General features: G+C 45.6%; 2 protein-coding genes across 2 annotated transcripts in view; one reads left to right on the top strand and one right to left on the bottom strand.

The window, feature by feature from the left end:
- Window positions 1–15774, bottom strand: part of ALS2CL (ALS2 C-terminal like) — a 73009-nt gene extending 57235 nt beyond the window's left edge. The window contains exon 1 of the mRNA XM_064445191.1: window positions 15345–15774. The gene's annotated coding sequence lies outside the window, so the exon portion shown is untranslated. The remainder of the gene's footprint in view (window positions 1–15344) is intronic.
- The window catches only part of TMIE (transmembrane inner ear), a 40919-nt gene that overhangs the window by 8106 nt on the left and 12711 nt on the right, over window positions 1–20102 (top strand). The window contains exon 4 of the mRNA XM_064441835.1: window positions 10954–11071. Coding sequence (XP_064297905.1) covers window positions 10954–11071 — 118 coding nt within the window. The remainder of the gene's footprint in view (window positions 1–10953; window positions 11072–20102) is intronic.

The raw sequence follows: 20102 nt of genomic DNA on the forward strand, positions 1-20102 counted from the left end.
ATGTTTGGGATGTCACATGTGGCTTAGTCAATTATCTTCTTATTGAGTCAAATTCTGCATCTGTCAGACCCTTCTTAAGCTCTTGGTGTCTCGATTGAAGTTTGCAGCTTCCCAGTCAGGAAGTGAAGCTCTGTCCTAGGAAGTCATGGAAAAGAAACTCTTGAGAAGCTTTATCAGACCAGGAAGAGTTGCCCCTTCTCTCTACCAAGAAAGCAAGAAAAATAAACATACTTCTGATCTTCTGCCATTCCAGCTTGGACTCCTTGGAAAAGCTGCAATACAGACTTGAGAGCAGGGGGGGAAAAAAAGCCCCAAACCAAAAACACCCTAATCTTTACTAGTTACGAATAGCTTTAGTGAAGCCAAGGCAGATGCTGATGCAGTTGGGTAAGAAGATCACTGCAAGATAAATTGAAGGCCATTTTAAAAAAAAAGAAAGGTTAATTAAAAGCTTTCAGATGTTTTCTCAAACCTTCCACTTTCAAATTGCCATATAGACAAATGATATATTTGATACACAGGGTGTTAAGTGCAGTTCAGTTTGTACTACGCTCAGCTGTATATAGTCGGGCTCAAGGTACAGTAACCCTCATTTGCAGCCTCCAAATGAATGTGATGGATGTGGTGCTGTATGCAGTAACCTAAAAACACTCATGGGTGACTGTAGTTTAAATAAAGGCAGGTGAAATTACTGAGTAGTTATAGTGGACTCCTGAGGTTGATTTTCCATGGGCGCATGGATTTAACTCAATAGCTGACAATAAAAAGAACAAACAAGAAAATAATAGTTCAGGAGGACGTATGTAAGCAGCACACAATGATTTGAGACATAAGTGTTAGCTAAAAGAATGGTATCTTTAAGGAAGATACCAGTATTTTGGGTCAGCTGGATTCAGAATATTATAAAAAATTACAAAGGCTGTTTTCTGGAAAATTCCTTGTCACGGTCTGTCTGAGGAGACAGGCGAGAGAGAGAGAGGCAGAGAGTATACAAAGTCACTGGACCCTCCAAGACCCAAACCCACATAAATGTTAAGGAAAAAACTGAGCTATGCTCTCTGAGCATTTTTATTACTTGCAGAGAGGCTGCATGAATGACTACACCTATTGCCTCCGCTAATAAACAACTATCCTGAATGCTACAGCCGTGCTAGGGCGGCTGTTGTGTGACTGCCCTCATTCTCAGTGAAACCAGGCAGCAGGGCTCATTCTGAAGCTGCTGTTCACAGGACCAGGTCCAGGTGTGAAAAAATCAGGTTCCCATCAGGAACAAGGGAGGCTGGAGGTCTGAGACCACGAGAGGTGACCTTTGGCCAGCCCAGGAGCAGCCCTGGCACAAGCAAGCCTCACGACCAGGGCAATAGATATGTCTGTACCATAAATTAACACTACCAGATTTATCAGCTATCACACTTAAATTCAGTCATTATGATCGGTCTTTTTGGTTTTTTTCCCCCTAAATACATAATCCTATATTATTGGCCTTTGACCTATGAAGCCACAGATCGTTACTGTATTTTCAGTGTTGCACCTGGACCCTTCCAGGGTTTCCCTGCTCCTGCAGAGGATTCTGATGGTCTCGCTAAGTAAGTTTTGCCTGCACAGAGGTCCATTGTCAGACTGTCCATTTCTTCCTTGTTTCTCAGAAGGAGAGGAAGGGAGAGAGTGCGCATGTGCATTTATTTAAATCTCAGTCCTCCCCAGCCATCTGTGGCCTTTAGATATGTGCAATCAAATGCAATTAGGAATAATCATTATTAGTTTTTCAAAGCCCAGCCACGCTGAAAGCAAAGCAGCAGCATCAGTCAAGCCTAATTAGAAGGAGCATTTAAACAAAAAGACCTTGAAAAGCAGTGTCTTTTACAATTTTTCTTCTCTGCTGCTCAATGAAGTGAATAAAACTCCCGTCTCCAGCGGCTATCTCCTCTTCCACTGTGGATGATACCTCTGTTTCCACCCTGTCACCACTGACAGCTTCTGCCTGCCTGAAATGAATCAGAAACAAAGTAACAATGAATTTATTTTTTTTTTAAACTTAGAAGAGCCAGTGTCAAACTGTTCTGACCTAAAAATGCAACTTGCCTGGGAATGATTTAATGTTTTGGGGTTTAGCTGATGTTTTACAGCCCTGAGTGCCCAACGTCAGTTCAGATCCAGCTCCTTACAGAGTGGTTTCTGCCTCCTCCCAGCCCTCGCTGGGCACTTGGAGAAGCTGCAAAGGTGATGCTGGCACACAACGCAATGATCACCCTTTCTTCAGCACAGTTTGAGACACACTGAGATGGGGGGAGACATGCCTGGGCTCCACCACAGCTGGGGACATGCTATGCAGCAGCCCTTGGGTGCCAAGCCTTTGGCATAGCCCAGTCTTCACTAGAAGCAGATCTTGTACCTCCACACCTAGGGCAACCTGCCATGGTGGGTGATAAAGCAGAAGGGGGGCCAGGGTATTGTGAACATGGTCTGGCCTCGTCTCCTACTTCAGATCCACGCCCCACCCCAGACAGCCCTGTAGGGTCTGAGTCCTTGGAAAACCAAAGCATTGGGTAATAATGAGCCACTAGTCCCTGTTCCTATTCCTTCCAGGGAGCCACTTGATCTCTAGGACATCCCCAAATCCCCTTGTCTCTCTTCCTGCTGCTACTCCTATACATCAAGCAAAGAACTGGATGTCAAGGGTGGGATTTACCTGCTCTAAATTGGGGATCTAGAAACTGAACACCCAAATCTGAGCTAGTCACTGAAGGCGCCACGAATCATCACTAATGAGAAATAATAATTTATTCATCAGATATAGATAAGTTTCCTCAAGGGGATGAATAGCCCTATGTAAGTGCCTCTTTCTCTCAGTCATAGATAACCTCAGAATAAATAGCTCAGGCTTAATTACTTGTGCGACCCATTTTTAAGCACCTAAGTAAGGATAGATGTATTTTCTTTAGAGGGAGAGATTTAGCCTGAAGCTTAAGACACAAAAATGCATGTCTACAGTATTGGCATCAAAAAGTGCTGTGGGTGCCTCAGCTTCCATGGGAGATGCAGTCAATGCAGTCAGAGACTAAGCAGCTATTCCACTGCAAGAGAAACCCCAATCAACAGTCCATCTTTGGTCTCAATATCCATCATTGGTATTGCCTAGGAGTTGGTTTCACTTCCCTAAACTTAGCAGTCTAATCTTATTTCAGGCACTGTGCTGTACTCCGTTTTCCAACTGCTGCTCCAGAGCATGCAGGTCTTCCATAAATGTTACATGGAATATTCACCAAGACCTACATCATTGTTTCTTTTGCATTTCAGTTTAGTAGCCTAAACTAAGCTATAATCGTATAATAGGTTTTTACACTCTTTCAGCCCACAGCCTCCTTGTTATTCCTTTCTGCTCGACTTTTTCCTCCTGGAGCCCCAACTTTTTCGCTACCCAGACAACTAAGTGGTAGCAACATTGCAGTGAGGCTAACTTCAGGTGCTTTTACACCATTTCCATATATTCTCTTCTCACCTGCTTGCCTTCAAGAGTCTTTCCCTGCTGAAAGCTGCTAACACTGCTTCTTGTCTGCATTTTCTGTGTTCCTAACATCTTTCTTCATCTAAAGATGACTCCTCTGAAGCCTGATATCTTTTGCAGAAGTCTTCTTTACTGCCTCCAGTCATTTGGAGTCTTTTGTTTAGTGCAGCTGCTTTGCACAGGTAAAGCAACGCTGTTAGTCTTCCTACCAAATGTAACCTCTTCATCCATCTGTCCATCTTCCACTTCTGGCCCATGCTGGTGGCCAAAGGCCCAGGTTCATACTTGATGGAACTAGAATTGCCCCCCCACCCCCACCTCTGGTCTACATGAAAATCTCCTTGTCCCAGTTTCATCTCTGCTGCATTTTACCTCCTCACGTCTTTTCCTTTTGTCCCCGACCCAATCATTCTGTTATCTTGACATTTATTGCCAAGCACAACTCAGCACTTCCAATTTCTTGAAGCTACTAAGAATTATTTTCATTAAGATGTTTTTTCCCCCCCAACATATGCGTCATTTCCAAAAGCTAAGAGGACCAGATATGGACCAGTGTTACATCTTTCAACCCAGTTCAGAGTTTGGACACCTTGTCTGGTCAGAACATGTAGTAATGCAAACTTAGACGTCTGCTGCCAAGTCCCAGTGCACACACACAGCCGGTCGCCATAGATCAGCTTATACGCAATAATTTATAAGCTGTGGTAGCTTGACCATTACGCTACAGTAATTTCACTGCATATTTCAGCCCTAGCATTAAATGTTCACGCTAAGAATATGAAGAAAAGTTGCAGCGATTAAACCAAAGTACCTGCATGGATGGTCAAGACTCTGCAGCAGTCTTGCTTCATGCCTTTTTCCCTTACACTTTTGTCTGAAGTGTGCAATATATTTTGCTACTTCGTATACTGGTTCACATCAAAAGCTTTTGTGAAACCAGGGGAGGCAGCAGAGATCTTCAGCCTCGGTGCTTCTTCCCTCCTCTGTAAGCTCAGCCTTGTTTAAGGCTATGCTGTTCCTCATCCACAACTTCCTCCAGAATTGTCCATAAACTGAAGTGCTCCAATCACTGCTATTGATGGTAAGCACACGCTTCTACAGTGATCCTCCTGTATGTCCTCCTGCTGAGGCACACAATTGCCCCAGCACCCGATATGTCAGCAAATCCTTTCTCTTTCTGTCTATTTACATCTTTCCCATCTTCTTACTAGTCCAACAGCTTGTTCATCGTTCCTGCATGACTTACACTGGAGAATATTTAAATATCAAAACAATGCCTGCTACATATTCCATCTCTGAAGGTTTCTACGTAAATCACGCAGCAGTTAGAGGAGGATCCTGCAGTCCATCCCATTTCCCAGACAGCTACTGATCTGTGCCATGATCCTGAGGATATTTTTTAATTGCACATCTCAGCTACTCTGCTCTGAACTGTGAATATTTATTCTGCTGAACGAGGATGGTGCATCAAGTGCTTTGAGATCCCCAGAGCAAAGAGACGAACGTTGCAAGGTCTGGCAGGCAAGAGAGGCAAGGATGTCTGACCCCACAGCTCTGTGCCTAACACTGTCAAGGCAGACTCTGGCTCTGGTTTAATGCTTCTTATTACAATTAGTCTGCTGGGGCAGAGTCAATCCTATACAAAAGTCACACAAAGAAATGAACACATCCCACTGTTGACTCTTGCTGGAGACAGGCACAGAGGGCAGCATTTGGGGCTCAAAACCTGTGTGTGCTGTAGAAAACCGGTACCATCACTTCCAAGCTCTGGACCTGAAGGCGGGTTCTTGTTCCCTCACTTTCAGACCTTCAATTTGCATTCTTTTCTACTTCATTTTATTCTGGATTCTTTGCCTACACGATGCTTATGATTATTGCTGATTACTTATTAACTGTAAAGTAAAAAAAATCTGCTGAAGGTCTTCAGGTTCTGGTGTATGACATAGCCCAAGGCTGGTCATGAGACAGGGAACCAGGTACATGACCCACAAAGGGTTGCTCTCCGCAGCCTTAAACAGGGAATATACCCACAACCATGGCTCACTTGAGAGCAGACCCCTGTGAGAAAACACACTTCTTAGATGTAGAGAAACGCTACAACCTCTCCCTTGTCTTGGGACCCTTCATAGCAGACCACCACCACACACACCGAGTGTTCCACCACAGCCAAAAAGGCGTGGAACATTGTGTTGCCGTGTACGAGACAGGCCTACAAGTGCCACAGCACAGCAGACGGAAGGAAGGACCGTTGGCAATGTGCAAGGCTTGACTGAGCCGGCGGCACGTGTGTGATAACCTCCAGAACTTCGGCTCCCCGCCCTGCACTATCACTAGGTCCTTTGGGGACTTGCTCCTAAGACTGTCTAGAGCCTTAAACCACCAGCCATCTTCAGAGCTAACCCTTCACCTCTGCTCCCATCTGGCATAGCCCTGGCAGAACTAACACCGATCACATCCCTGTTTGTCTCCTCTCTCTTTTCCATCCTTGATGTACAGTTAAGACTTACCCAGATACGAAGAGTTCCAGGAGAAGCCCCACAATTTCCTTTTCTCACCAGTTTTCCTCTTTCTATCTGGCTCCCTTTCCCCGTTGCCCATCAGGGACAAGTTTGGAAGAAAAGACCCATCCTCCAGAGAGCTAAGCTCCACAAGATGGCAAAATCAAGCCAACCACTGCAAATTAAGTATCTTCTGTGAATTGGATTGAGGCTACCCTAGAGGTTAACTCCAGGATCGGTAGTAAGTAAGGAAGGCTGAATCCAAGGCAAGGAGTAAACTTAGATCTCTGGGGCCAGCACTTCTAATTAGACAACATTTTCGGAATCTCAAACAGTGCCCTGATCCCTGCCCAGGGCTGCTGTCTACTGCGGTTTCTTCCATTTCTTTTCTTTTCTTTATTTCTGGGTACTTTGTAAGGAGTAGAAAAGGAATCCTACAGTCAAAAAGACAAACCTTTTAGTGTCAAGTATCGCAGATTCCACCTCTTCGATTGCCCCAGATGCCTCTACAAGACCACACCGCTCTGGCCAGACTTTCTCCCTTAGTTCACCTGTAGCAATTCTGTTTTCTGAGCACTGCATGCCCCTTGGCCGGTCCCTGCACTACAGGAGGAGGGTGGCCGTCGCACATTGCCACGAAGCGTGGCTGGGTGGTGCTGAGTAGCCAAGACAGCTTGGAAGAGACCGGCTCAGACAACAATCCTGTTCAACACAGATGGATTCTGAATAGGATGCCCCTGGGAGACAAAGCACTCCAGACGCGGCAGAAAGCATCCTTCATAGGAAGAGACTAAAATATGGTTTGTATTGCACAAATAGGCAAGTAATTGGAGAGCAGCTCCAGCTCCAATTCACTCTGTGATATCCATTACGGCTGTGTTTTAACAGCACTTTCATGGGCTGAGAAGGGAAAGGCACTGCAGGGAATCAGATGTGCCTGTTTAGGAGACTCTTTTTTCAGAAATGAGGTGATTTCAGCTTCTGTCAGAAGTCTATTGCTAATTCAGATCAGGTCCTACATTCAGATATAAGGCAACAAAAGTGTTTTACTAACAACCCTTCTGAAATGCCACATGATTTGCTGCACCACAACACATCATAACGTGAGGTTCATTGGAAGTGAGGGTGGTTAACCTCTGCTTTTCTAAGCCATCAGCCAAGAGAATAGGTGCCGCTTGTTGGTATGTGCTACCCTGGCGTATCATCGCTGCACTGGGACCACAAGAGTTGGTCTAGACAACCTGTATCTCTGGTAACATTTGTCCTCAACACCTGTGAAACATGTCCAACCTCATTTCAGAAATGGGGAACTGAGGCACACAAGAGCTAAGGACTGGATCTGCAATGAGATTTAAGTACCTTGTTTGTTCGACACGTAGTTACTCCAGAGACCATCAGGTCCTTGCCTGATTTCCATCTAAAGGGTCACTCCAGAGAAGTTTATTCTACCAGGTGTCTGTAAGGCTGTTTGACCCAGGGTCTCCCATAGATGTTGAAGATCTACTTCATAATCAGTGGAGCTGAGGTTGCAATTCACCTCATCTGAAGAACTGAGCCACATAGGGAAAGCTGACCACCACCTTCACAAGATAAAGCTCTCATTATTATTATTCCATTTTCTCCACCTGTTTTTTCATTTCCCCCTTGCACTTCACCTCTAGAGCCTTTCCAGGAGCTGGAAATTAGAGTGTTGTTCTTGTTGCATCACCCACACTCCCCTCTTTAGCTAAATCCCGTTTTTGAAGATATGCACCAAACATATCACATGATCACATCTTTTCTGACCTTTGATACAGTAAAAGCCACAGAATTTAATTCAAACACCTCCTTGTTAGCCCAGATAACTTAGCTGATTAAGAAGTGCTTTCCCAAATGGCAACCAGGCTTAGCGCAACATCTACAAGACAATTTAAGAGCAGGCTTCTTTAGTCAAACTTGTCATTACTGACTCAAAATATAGCAGCAAGACCTCTTAAAAAAAAGGTACTGTTTATGAATGAAGAAAAATCCCAGACTCTCAGTTCTTTTGTGTTTTGTTTTAATTAATTACAAATTCATTTCAAGGCTTGTTTAATGGAGAACACCACTAAAAACCTGACTTTCTCAAAACAAATACAAATTGAAGGAAAAAGTATACTTACAGCTGGGGAAAGTCCACTTAGTTTTAAAAATAAAGGTATTTTTAAGGAATGGAGACATTTGGTATCATGTCTTCTAGTTAAATTATTTTCTAGGTCACAATATACATATATATGAATATATGCATGAAAGTACAAAAGGAACCTGCAAACTACAACATAGAAAGAAATGAAAAAGCATCACCTTGCCAGCAGGCAGTCTCGTGGTTTATTCATCTGAAGGCAAAAATGAGAGAAGCCAGAACATTTCTGCTGGACTCACAGCACAGCTGGATTGTCTCTACACATTTAATGTGTTCTCAAGTAATGCAAGGGCTCTCAGCAAATACAGGTTAACTGAAGTCTTCATTGCAAACAGTTGTTTGTTCATTATTGTTATTTTATATATATATATATATATATAAAAGCGACAGAATCCCTGGTCTAAGCTTTAATTTCAGCTCCTTGATGCTGTGTTGTTTCTGCTCCCTACATTATATTCTCCTTTCTGCTATGGATGTCTCATACTGCTGGAGCTGTGAGAATCAGAGCTCTGGCTGCAGAACTGGAGCCTCTAGGCAAGAATGACCCATTCTTAACCATTTTCCCTTGCATTTCATGAAATCTGACATCTGTGCTTTCTGACACAACTTTACAGGGTTAAAGCAACATGATTGAATCCCCAGTGCTTAAATGCAACTTGAGTAGCCATCCCAAATTCAGCTTTGCTGTTTGACAGCTGGAGAACATGCCATGTGGGAACTGCTGCCCCTGCACACTGCAGTACCCTCCAAGGGTCCGTCAGCTCCTCGTTCCCCAGTGATAATGGATTTAAATCAAGTGTCCTGTCTCAGCTTATCAATGAGTTCCAGTATCTGTCCCTGTATCAAATCCACATGGCACTTCCCTTCAAAATATCCCATGGCAAAAGTAGGGGAGCAGCGATGTTCCTCTTTTACCAGCAAGGAAACTGGGGAGCGGGATGCTCATACGTCATGAGGTAGAGAGTGCAAGGTGTAGATATGAGGTTCCTGATTTTGTTTCATACTTATGGGTGATGAAGTCACTACTGTGAAATTGCTATGAAGTCTAGTGCTATTTGAGATGTCCTACAGTATGACATGAGTACGGGAGCTGGCACATATGCCACACTGTAAGACCTGTGCCCTTCTGGGTGAGCAGAAGACACTCCACAACACCTCAGACAAGACTAGATACCCATATTTAAAAGGTTGAACCCTACTCCACTCACATCTTTAAAGCTATGAAGCTATGAAGCAACACCACATAACTGCAGGTTACTCAAGTTTTGGAGTCCTCCTCCCTTCCAGAGGAGTATTGCCTGTCTAGAAAGGTGTGTCAAGGCAACATCAGAGTGCAGACAGAGCATTCAGACATCCTTGCCCAAACACGAGCCCACACAGAGTTACATGCCTGGTGGAGCTCCACAGCAAGGCAACTGGAGACAAGATTCACATCTTTTCTTGTAGCAGACCCAGAGCCAGCCCTGCCTGCAGGGCAGGTGACCCAGGCTGGTCCAGGGCCATCTCTGCCCAGCAGACAATGCTTCTACCCCCATAGCAGCTCTAGTGGGGCCCAGGCAGAACAGTTACCTGCTCCCTCAGGCGGTGGGGTAGCTCTAGGCTGTGGCAGTCACCGTGCAGTTAAAGGAGGTGGAAACCAAGTGTGTGCCATGCCCTAGCCATCCTCTCAAGCCCTATGAAGTCTGAGCAGAGAAAAAGGGACCGATGTGGGGTCAGGAAGGGAACATGCACCAAGAAGGGGAAGACACCCAACATCTTTCAGCACCAAAATGCCAGTCTGAGACAGGAAAGCAGCTGCCCAATTCTGCATGTTACAAGTTAATATGAAGACAAAAATAGAAAGAAACAAACTCAAAGGTCATCATCGACTGCTATCTCACACACAATAACTTCAGTCCTATTTGATCTAGCAGCTCTTCTGCAGTGCTTCTCCAGTGTTCAAGAGAAAGGCAGAAATTACTCTCCAGGCACCCAGAGCATCCTCCTCCTGCAGGTCAAGCTGCTGGGGCCAACTGTGAGACAGCATGAGGGCTGATCCCTGTCCAGTGGGAGCTGCTTTAAGCCAAGGCTCTAGTGCTGGACCCCTCCCTAAACTACAGCCTTGACCATACCCAGCCATGGGCTCCACTGACCCTTGAACCTGCCTCATCACCGTGGACGTGTCTGGTGACCTGGGCTCTCTGCTCACCCTGGCTGCCACCCAGGGCTTGGCCTGCTCCCCTTGTTTGGGCATGGTGGGATGGGTTCTTGCTGCTGAGACCCCTGCCCTGCTGTTTACATGGTCCCCCTCAGCTCCCCATCATTGAGGAGCAGCTGGCTCTCATTGTGGTCCAGCTTTTTCCTCCTTTCCTTCTCATCTAGCCCTAGCAGAGCAGGTACAACGGAAATGCAGCTCGTGAGGAAGCCTCTTCAAAAAAAGAAAAAAATGCCATGTTGTGCTTTGCGGCTGAATCTTAAAAATATCTTTCAAAGATAGGAGTGCAAAATAAGAAATTTCCTCCTGACCCCAGAAATCTTTAGAAAGATCTGGGACTTTAAGGAACAATAGCAAAAAGACTTGCTTTGTAGTCATGAAAATTGGCAATGCTTCAGATAAATTTCAAAATATCAAAACTTTAGATACAAGCTTTAATGAAGTCTCTATTCCTCAAAGATTTCCAAATTTTCAGGGGCCAGTAATCTGGGGTCCACCACCTCCTGTGCTATTGGCAACCTTCTGACTGTTTTAGGGGGCCTTGCAAATCTTCAACCACATTTCTTTTTTTTTTTTTTTTCTCCCTCTTTCCCAGGCCACCACAGAACCCCCAAAAAAGAAACCGGACCCTGTCACTTCGGAGACGGTGGTGATTTGGGGGCTGCGCCTCTGGCAGGTGATTGGTATCTTTGCCATCTTTGTCCTGGCAGTCAGTAAGTTGTAATTCTCTGCCTTGCACCAACCACAACACCACCCCAAGCAGGACCTCTTCCTGGAGGACCACAGACCGAATGGCCACAGGGGTCACAGGCTGAGGCTCTTTGGTCTCCGGCATCGCAGGGCTACATGCAGGCATTTTTGCAGCAGGGAAAGGCAGGTGTGGTCTTTGAAGGAACGACAGATGGGCCACCATGGCTTCCTCTTGTAACATACTGATCAACAGGTCCTAGCCGGTGGCATCCCAGAGAAGACACACTATAGAGCTGTGCCACGGCTGGGAATGTTTGTATCATATTCAGGCCCAAATGCATGTCATAGCCATCACCCTGCCCTGCCACACAACCATACAAACCATGTATGACCTCTGTGGTGCTGCCCCACATGCTGAGATAAGAAGCCTCAAGAGGTTTGCAGTCACAGCCAGATCTGGCATTAAGGTCCCTAATTCCAATTCTGGGTGCCAAGACACACACTTCATTTTAGCAGGGTGTTCAGGACTTAAAAATCCTCCTTTTTTTGCACCCAGGCACTAGGAAGCCACTGGCTCAGACCCGGTGACTGCACTGGGATGGGATCAGACACTCTCCCAGCACACTTTGAGGATCTATCTGGGCATAGTTTATTCCCCACCTGAATGTCTTCACCCAGCTTCAGCCCCTTGCAGCTCAGGGAAGAGTGTAAACCAGCTTCACTGTCCACTGCAAACTACTATCGTGAGCTTCCTCAGAACCATATGTCTTAGGACACTATCATAACCCTATCAAAGTTCAAAGGAAGGATCTTCTGCTGCCCCTTGACCCAACTATAACTTCATACAAAAAAAAAAAACACAACCACTTTGATATGAGTCTAACATGATAAATCTGTTTCCCATTTTCTTGTTACTCACTAGACTTTTGCAAAGCATATAGCTAATTCATTTCTTCTATCAAATAAAGTTACACAGACTCATCTACAATTCCATTGAACCTCCTTTTTTTCTTGTTAGGGACTGGTGAGCAGAGGGACAGAGCCTGTCCCCAACTCCTGAAGGTAAATCCCATCAACTTGGAGATCATTACCTCAAATCCTTACCCACTCCAGGAGCGACATCATCCAGCCATATGGACTTAGACACATCTAAATCTTCCATGCATTTTTTTAACCATTCTCTTCTCATTCTGACTTGTAGCCCTAATTTCTTGTTAAAATTAACTTCATAAGTGGAGCAACGAAGCATTTTAAAGTGACTGAAGGAAGGCCTTGGGTACCCTAGCTTTCTGCATCGCTTCTGCTCTCATTATTCTTAAGTGACGAGCCCTCTCCGAGACAGCGGCCACATGCAAGCTCCTGGCGAGGGGGAGCCACAGGCAGCGCCAGCCCTGGCCTACAAGCAGCCATTGTTTAGGAGAACACAGGTTTGCTGGGCCAGCTTTAAAAAGATAGTACTGCAGACAACTGATTTCTAGTGCTCCATTACTTTTTAATTTGCTGCTAAACCCGCGTCTAGATGTAGCCCTAATCTAATCAAAGAGCTCAGCAGTCTGCATGGTGTTGTCTCTGCTGATATTGGGGGAATCAAATCACTTCTTGTTGCCACAGCTTCCTCTTTGGTTGCTGTGGGTAGCCGGTATCAGTCCTTCCCTGCTAGCTTTCCTGTCACATCCCCATGCTCTGTTGAAACCAGACATTCACATTTTCAAAGCATTTCCCTCTGCTTTCTTTTCTCCTCGTTGCCCTTTCGTACATTCCAAGTCTAGCAGGGCTAGCTCGTCCTGCTGCTCGCCATCACCGAAGCTTGCGCTAATTCACCACATGCCACAACACCCTTTGCAAACAGTCACAAGAACAAGAGAGCAAAGTAAACACGGCCAAGCGTTTAACCCTAGTGACTCCATACACCACGTGAAATAGGTATCAAAATTAACAGCAGGAGCTTTAGAAGGCAAGTGGACTGGTGAAGGGGCTTATTTAGCTGTGGTTTGGGGGCAAACCGTAAAGAAATTTTTGCCCAGTAGGTCTGATCGTTTTGTTGTTCACTAAAAATTGTCTCTGGCAATGCCAGGTTATTGAGGGTTAGAAGCACAGAAAGTCTCCCATGCTGGTAAATCAACACCCCAGGTGGTTCACTGCTTGCAGAGAAAGCAGCTAAGGGCTAAGGGTTTGGGGGTTTTTTTACCTAAAAATATCTATAGCAAGAAGCAAACAGCTGTGAAAGTTTGCTCACCTAGTGGCAGCCCAGAAATTAAATGTATTATGGAAGACAACATACAAGAACGTTATTGCCTACGTATTGAAAGTGCTGAAAGCAGTGAATGACGAGAAACTAAAATACTCTTAAGGATCTGTGTTAGACAAGCAAACAAATAGGTTATGGGCAATTCCATAAAGTAATATCTGCTTTAAGGTTCCAGTTCTCACTAAGACATGCAGGTAGTTCAACAAAATCAGACTATCATGTCAGCCTGATACAGATATATTATTGAAGAGGTAGGAAAGTATTTGCTAGGAGATCACAGGGTTTTGGCTTGCTGAGTCTCAGAGCAATAAATAGAGTGTCACTACGTGGAATGGAGCCAGTTTAAGGCTTTACTGCCCTGTTATAGCCTTTTTGTGTGAAGAAGCTTTCTTCAATGAGCAGAGGGGATTTGAAAGCAACCACACCAGCTCGGTCAGCTTTATGAAAACAACAAATGTTTGGTGACGACAGCGGCTATTAAGCAAGTCTCTGATCCGACTCAAAAGAAGGTAGGGTCAAACTTAATGACATTAGAATAACTGAATCATACAGTCAGTTCTCACCGATTTCTCGTATCTTGCTCCAGCAACATCGTCCTCCTCCTTTGCTTTGCCATCCCCAAAGCATTGATGGTTCCCCAGCTTTACCAGAAAAGCTTTAACTCTCAGGAGCCAATGCAGGTTGTTCTGTGAGCAAACCCTTGGGGGCTGCCTTGATAGCAGTCCAGAAAACAAGGCAATGTTCTACTTTTCTAATGGACAAGAGCTGCAGAAAAGCTTTAGTACGGCTTCCTTTTCCTGGTTCCAGAAACACCTTCCCAGTGAGACCAAGAGGGTAACACAGCCCTCTGAGAGTGCTACCCCTCTACACTAGGAGAGAGAAGGGCATCCTTTCCAGGGCTTCTCAGGGCCTGCACATGACCCCTTGGCTTACCACCTCACCTGGTTATCAAGGCTTTATGGGTGTGTCGCCTTTGTCATGTGAATTCAGGTGAGGAGTAAATAAGGATGAGGAGAGGAGTTGAGATGCTTTTAAAGTTAATGCTCCCTAGCTACCACGTTGTGGGTAATTGTGGAGCACTTGAACTGAATTCCTTTCAGCTGAAATGGAAATTGAAAATTGTTGCCCCAGAAAGGTATGGTCTCAGAGATGCAGGATAATTACTAAGGGCAGCCACAGGACCAAACTAGAGCTACTCCAGAGCACTTCTGCCCCTGAAATGCACGAAGTGTGGATGCCAGATCCTCCATGGTCTTCCACCCCACAAACCTGCTCCTGCTGAGTGACAGAACCTGCAAATATAGATATGATCTAAGCGTGGTTTCCATCGCCTGCTCTTAGCAACTTCCACAAGATGGCATCATCACATAATAAAAGGAAAAATAGCCAAATCCAAATCTCTCTTACATTTCCTTATTTAATGAAGGAAAAAATTTTAAAAACCCCACATGAAGTCATCTTATAGATCAACACCCATCACTGAAATGGGCAAAAAGTCTTTGGAGAGATCTTCTAACTCATGCAAAGGTCTTTGGGTAGGTTACAAACCAACTGGGATGCCTCCTAGCTCTACCCAGCAGAGACCAGAAGAGATAAAATCTTTGCACACCTGCTAGCAGAAGGCTTTTCTGTCTCTCCTGCAGCAACTGATAGCTAGCTTTCTCATATACCATACGAAAGCATCTCTGTTGGGCTCATCTACCTCCATCTTTTTCCTTTGTTTCTGCCCTGTGATAAGATACGTCACGAGAGGGAAGAAAAATACTTTGGGAATAAAGCAGCTCACAGTAGAAAATACAACTTTCTAGCACATGCAGAACATCATTCAGGTGATGCTGGAGGTATAACTGTCATGGGTGTGCTCAATAATTACACAATTCTTATTCACCTACTAAAATATCAGGAATGCCAGGTCTTTCTGCTACAACTGGAGAAGGCACATGAGAGCTCATTTTTAAAGCAAACACCACATCTACAGGGAAAAATCTGGAAAGAAAGGGAGAAAAAAAGAAAGTTTCTCTGGTACCACACAGAGTAGGTCAACTCACTGTTGCTCCTCTGCCCCCAAGATTTCAGCTCAGTCATTTTGTCCTTGGTTAAAGGAAACCTTCCTTTTGGGGTATTTGAATCAAGTAGAGCAAGTGTCCTGACAGCGGTGCCTTGAAATCCTTATCAGGGCTGCCTCGGCATAATTCAGCCACTCTGGCTTGCTTCTCTGAATGCTTGTTGATAAAGAAAAGAGAACCCTTGCAAGCAGGAGCAAAGACAACGGCTGCATCTGCCTCTCTCTCCTGGAGAGGCTTTGATGAGACAACAACGAACAACTGAAATGAGATTAGCTGTCAGGAGGACTTGATTCACTCAGGAGTACCGCTGCCTGGTTTCTTGGTCAGGCTTTTTCTTTTTTTCCTGTCCCGTGAAAGCTATAAATGGGGAACTGAGGCCCACCACTATCACCCTGACAGGGTGAGGCTGGGATTGAGTTATAACCTTGCAACCTTGCACAGCTGCTTTCATCCACGAAGACCGAGGACTTTGCACCAAAAGTACCTTTGCAAATTCCAGTGCTGTGGTGGAGGAGGGGTTGCTCCTGATCCATCCCTGGGAGAGCCAGCAGCGGGCCCAAGGCTTGCCCAGTGTGCTCTCTATTTACTCACCCTTTTCTTTGGCATCACAACCACCACCAACATTTTTAAGCAGCCCTGTGGGCTGTTTATCTTCCTCTGTGCAAGTTCCTTTGGTTTCAAGGTTTGCTGGTTTCCTTGTTTACATACACCCCCCTCCCACCAGATCTATTGACAGCAGCCCACCAGGGAGGATGCAGGCAGCACCTCCGAGTAATGCCCTGCTGATTTCTGCAGATAATATCCAACAACTGAGTCTGGTTGCAGGGCAAAATACCTTGACATCCCTGTCATAGCCCTCTGGAGTGAAAGGAGGGCATGAAGAGGGTGATGGGAGTAGGGACAGTGCTGTGAAGAAGAAGCAATGCCTCTCAGCTCCTGCCCAGAGTCCTCCTTCTTCTGTATCAAGCCAGCTTGATGTAGTGTCAACCAGATGTACTTCAGGTACCACAGGCAGGGAGAGACCCCTTTCATAGTACCATAGAACGGTTTGGGTTGGAAGGGACCTTTCGAGGCCATCCCGTCCAACCCCCTGCCGTGAGCAGGGACATCTGCAACCACATCAGGTTGCTCAGAGCCCCGGCCAGCCTGGCCTTGGGTGTTTCCAGGAATGGGGCATTGACCACTGCTCAGGGAAACCTGGGCCAGGGTTTCACCACCATCAGTGTAATTTTAATTTCTTCCTTATATCCAGTGTAAATCTGCCCTCCTTTAGTTTAAAACCATCACCCCATGTCCTGTCACACCAGGCCTTGCTAAAGAGGTCGCCCCCACCCTTCCTACAGCCCCCCTTTAAGCACTGGGAGGCCGCAATAAGGTCTCCCCACAGCTTCTCTTCCCCAGGCTGACCAACCCCAGCTCTCCCAGCCCGGCCTCGCAGCAGAGGGGCTCCAGCCCCCGGAGCATTTCTGTGCCCCCTCTGGCCCCGCTCCAACATGTCCATGTCCCTTCTGTGTTGAGGGCTCCAGAGCTGGATGCAGTACTGCAGGTGGGGTCTCTTTTCTTATCATCCTGTTTTGAATCTACTCTGTTGAATGAGGAAGGTAGGATGGACCTGTAGCAGGAGGTCCCCACGTGGGGTGGGGCTGCAGCAGAGCTGTTACTGCATCCCACTTCAGTATTCCAGGCAGGAGCTCATGCCTTGTGCTCAACTCAAACTGAAGACCAAGTTGGCTTTGGGTGGTTCCCAGTTATCATGCTAGGGAACTGCTGAGCTGCCTAAGCTGGTGGTGGACTTCAGACCACCTCGTGTCTGAGTGACAGACCTTTAATTCATTGGTATTATTCAGTGATGGTGTTTTAGTGGCACCAGAACAGATCTGGGGCCATGGAAATAGGGTTGCTCACTGTACATCCTTACACATAGTCCACACCAGGTCTAGTACTACTGGGAAGTAGGGCTTACCTGGATGAGGGGGGACAAAGTAGTGGGCTAAAGCAGAAGCTGTTTGCAAAACTAGGAAGCTCGGTTCCTATCTCTTTTTCCCTATCTTTGTGTCACTCTACAAGGCCTACCAGAGATGCTTTCCCATTCTCACCTGTGCCAGCCAAATAGTAACATGTAGCCCCAGACATAAGCATCAGTAATTCTTCTCCTGACACATAACCAGACACGTGAAATCTTGAAGAAGCAGGTCTGTCATCAGGAGCGATGCTTGGGAGTCACGAATGCAAAGCTTTTGCCTTCCTGCCTGTGTAAACTGGGAGTCTTTCCCTTGAACCCTTCAAAGGTTCAAGAGGAGTATAATACACTGTGAGAGTACAAGGGAGGCTCACGTTGAACAAATGCGTTCCCAGGAATATTATTTAATGAGCACCAACAAAGCCGTTGGACATCTCAAATGCAATTAACTGAGTGCAGTTTATTTTGAAGCGTTAGAGGTTTTATTTACCAACTTTCCGCCGGTGTTGAAATATAAATGCCAGGCAAAAGATATACACTATTAAATAACCATTACTTTTTTGGATGGCAAAACTACCCATATGTTTCCATTAATGCACAGAATTTCCAGGGAGGCCCAGATAGTTTAGGCTGGGTCAGGGATGCTTCACGCAGTGCTTTCTGACGGAGGCTTTAGCATCTACCTTCAAACAGCATGTCACCAGCAGCCCAGCATAGGAGAAGCACTCATCAGGGTGCACAGAATAGTAGGTGCAGAGGTGGGCGCGAGGGGAGGAGTCACAGAAAACACCACCTGGGACAAAGGATGACTCTTACATGGAGACAATAGGTTGAGCCCCTCTTTTGCCATCAGCCCAAGTTCTCACATGGAAATGTCTTATATTTCTTGAGATATTTCCTTCTTTAGAGCTGTCCTGCACTTGCATGCCTACAAAATGGCCCAAGCCCCCAGACTTATAGGGACCAGCATAGGCAGCTCAAGCTGAGCATAAAAAAGGATGCTTAAGAGAGAGTTAAGCGTCTTTTACAAAGGAAGGACCATTTTTTAAGTACTCCATTTAATAACAAGTAAATATTCTTTCTTGCTGATTATTTTGATAACAAATAACCTATGATGTTTTTGGTTTTGTACTATAATGTTATCTTAAACTTCCTTTGTTGTGCGTGCTTGCTCACACACAAACACACACAAAAGGCTACAACAAAATTCGTTGTTGTGACCCTTATCAGCTAAAAAGCATCGGAGATGCCATTGCCTGAGGCTGGTTTCTCTTAAGTGTGACAGTTATCAGGTCACTTAGAGGGGACTGTGTCTGGAGCCTGCAAGGGGAAGAACTTGAGGTGTTGGACCATGGCAGGGCTCCAAAACAGCTCCTCTATGTGGGTGCTCCCACCAGTTGGAAGCCTAACCTGCATCTCCATCCTCCCTCCCAGTCAGTGACCATTCATGCTCAAGGCAACGGGGTGATGGAGTGCAGATTTGTGCGCAGGTGGGCTCTGGCATCAGAGACGGGGACTGGGAGGAGAGGCCGCTTTGCTGTATGGCACAGAGCATGAGGTACAGGTGTCCCTGAGATCTGCTTGGGAGAAGCGAGTATCATTTCTGTATGGCTTTATGGATCTGAAAGTGAAAGTCAGATTTGCAGCCTTCCTGGACAAACCCACTTGGTTAACTCTTCATGTTCTGATTTATTAATACTATTATTATTTCAACAGGCCATCATAATTTTAATTCCCCTTTGCCCTTCAGATGCAATTTCATGCCTGACCCACCCTGTGCATTTTCTCTACCTAGTGTGGAGATCAGGCACAAACCACCACTGCTCACAAAATTCAGCTAACACCAAACAATAGGGATTTTGCAGATTCCCAGGGCAGGGTAAATGACAGCCCATATCCTTACTTCTCAGCTGGTGTAAAAGAATATAGGTAGCAGCCATATGTTGCTTGCAGTTAATTATGATTTGAAATCTGTGTGTACCCATAGGACTATGTGAGGTCTGAGGGTAGACAGTTCTGAGCTGCACAGACTAGATCTAAATATGGTTTTGATCTACCTGAATCACAAAATTAGCTGTGGGTGTTGGGATCCTGGGTTTTGTTGCTAGCTCTAGTTTGACAGAAAAGAGAGGCCCAGCTTATTGACTATTTTTTTAAATAAATGCCTGACAAGAGCTATTTCTGCTTATTATGGAACAATTGTCCTTAGATCTTGCCTTACACAGCTTCAGTGTCAGCTCCTCCTTGTGACAGCTGCTCTCCTTGCCTGGAGGCAACGGAGAGGGTTTGGTCCCAAGACTCTCACCCCCTGGGATGGTAAATCCTCTCCTGCTCCCAGCCTTTAAGACGGGATGGTGAAAAAGGTTAGAGAGCTCCACCTTAGCCTCAGGGGCTATTGCACTAGGCATAAAAGGCCTTAAGAAAGTGACAGAAAGCATAAGAAATCAGGAGATTTTTAAAATTAGGATCTGTGTTACTCAATAGCTGAGAATTCCAGCCAAAATCTCTCATATGGACTTTGTCACTGTGATTCATCTCACCTCTCTAGAGATGTTTTCAGGGTAGGTGTCTAGAGGTGACCAGGTAAGAGAAGAAGTGGGAATAATTGATCTGTTTGCTTTAGATGTCTACGTAAGGATGAGATGACCTGTGTCCTCAGGTGCCCTGGCTACCCTGACTGGATCTACAGGGGTGCTCCAGGGAGCTCCTAGTGTCTACCCGTGTCTTTTTCTCCCACATGACGTTTCCAACCTTGGAAATCTATCTTTGCTCAGATGAAA

This window comes from Phalacrocorax carbo, chromosome 2, assembly GCF_963921805.1.
Source record: "Phalacrocorax carbo chromosome 2, bPhaCar2.1, whole genome shotgun sequence".
Classification (NCBI taxonomy): domain Eukaryota; kingdom Metazoa; phylum Chordata; class Aves; order Suliformes; family Phalacrocoracidae; genus Phalacrocorax; species Phalacrocorax carbo.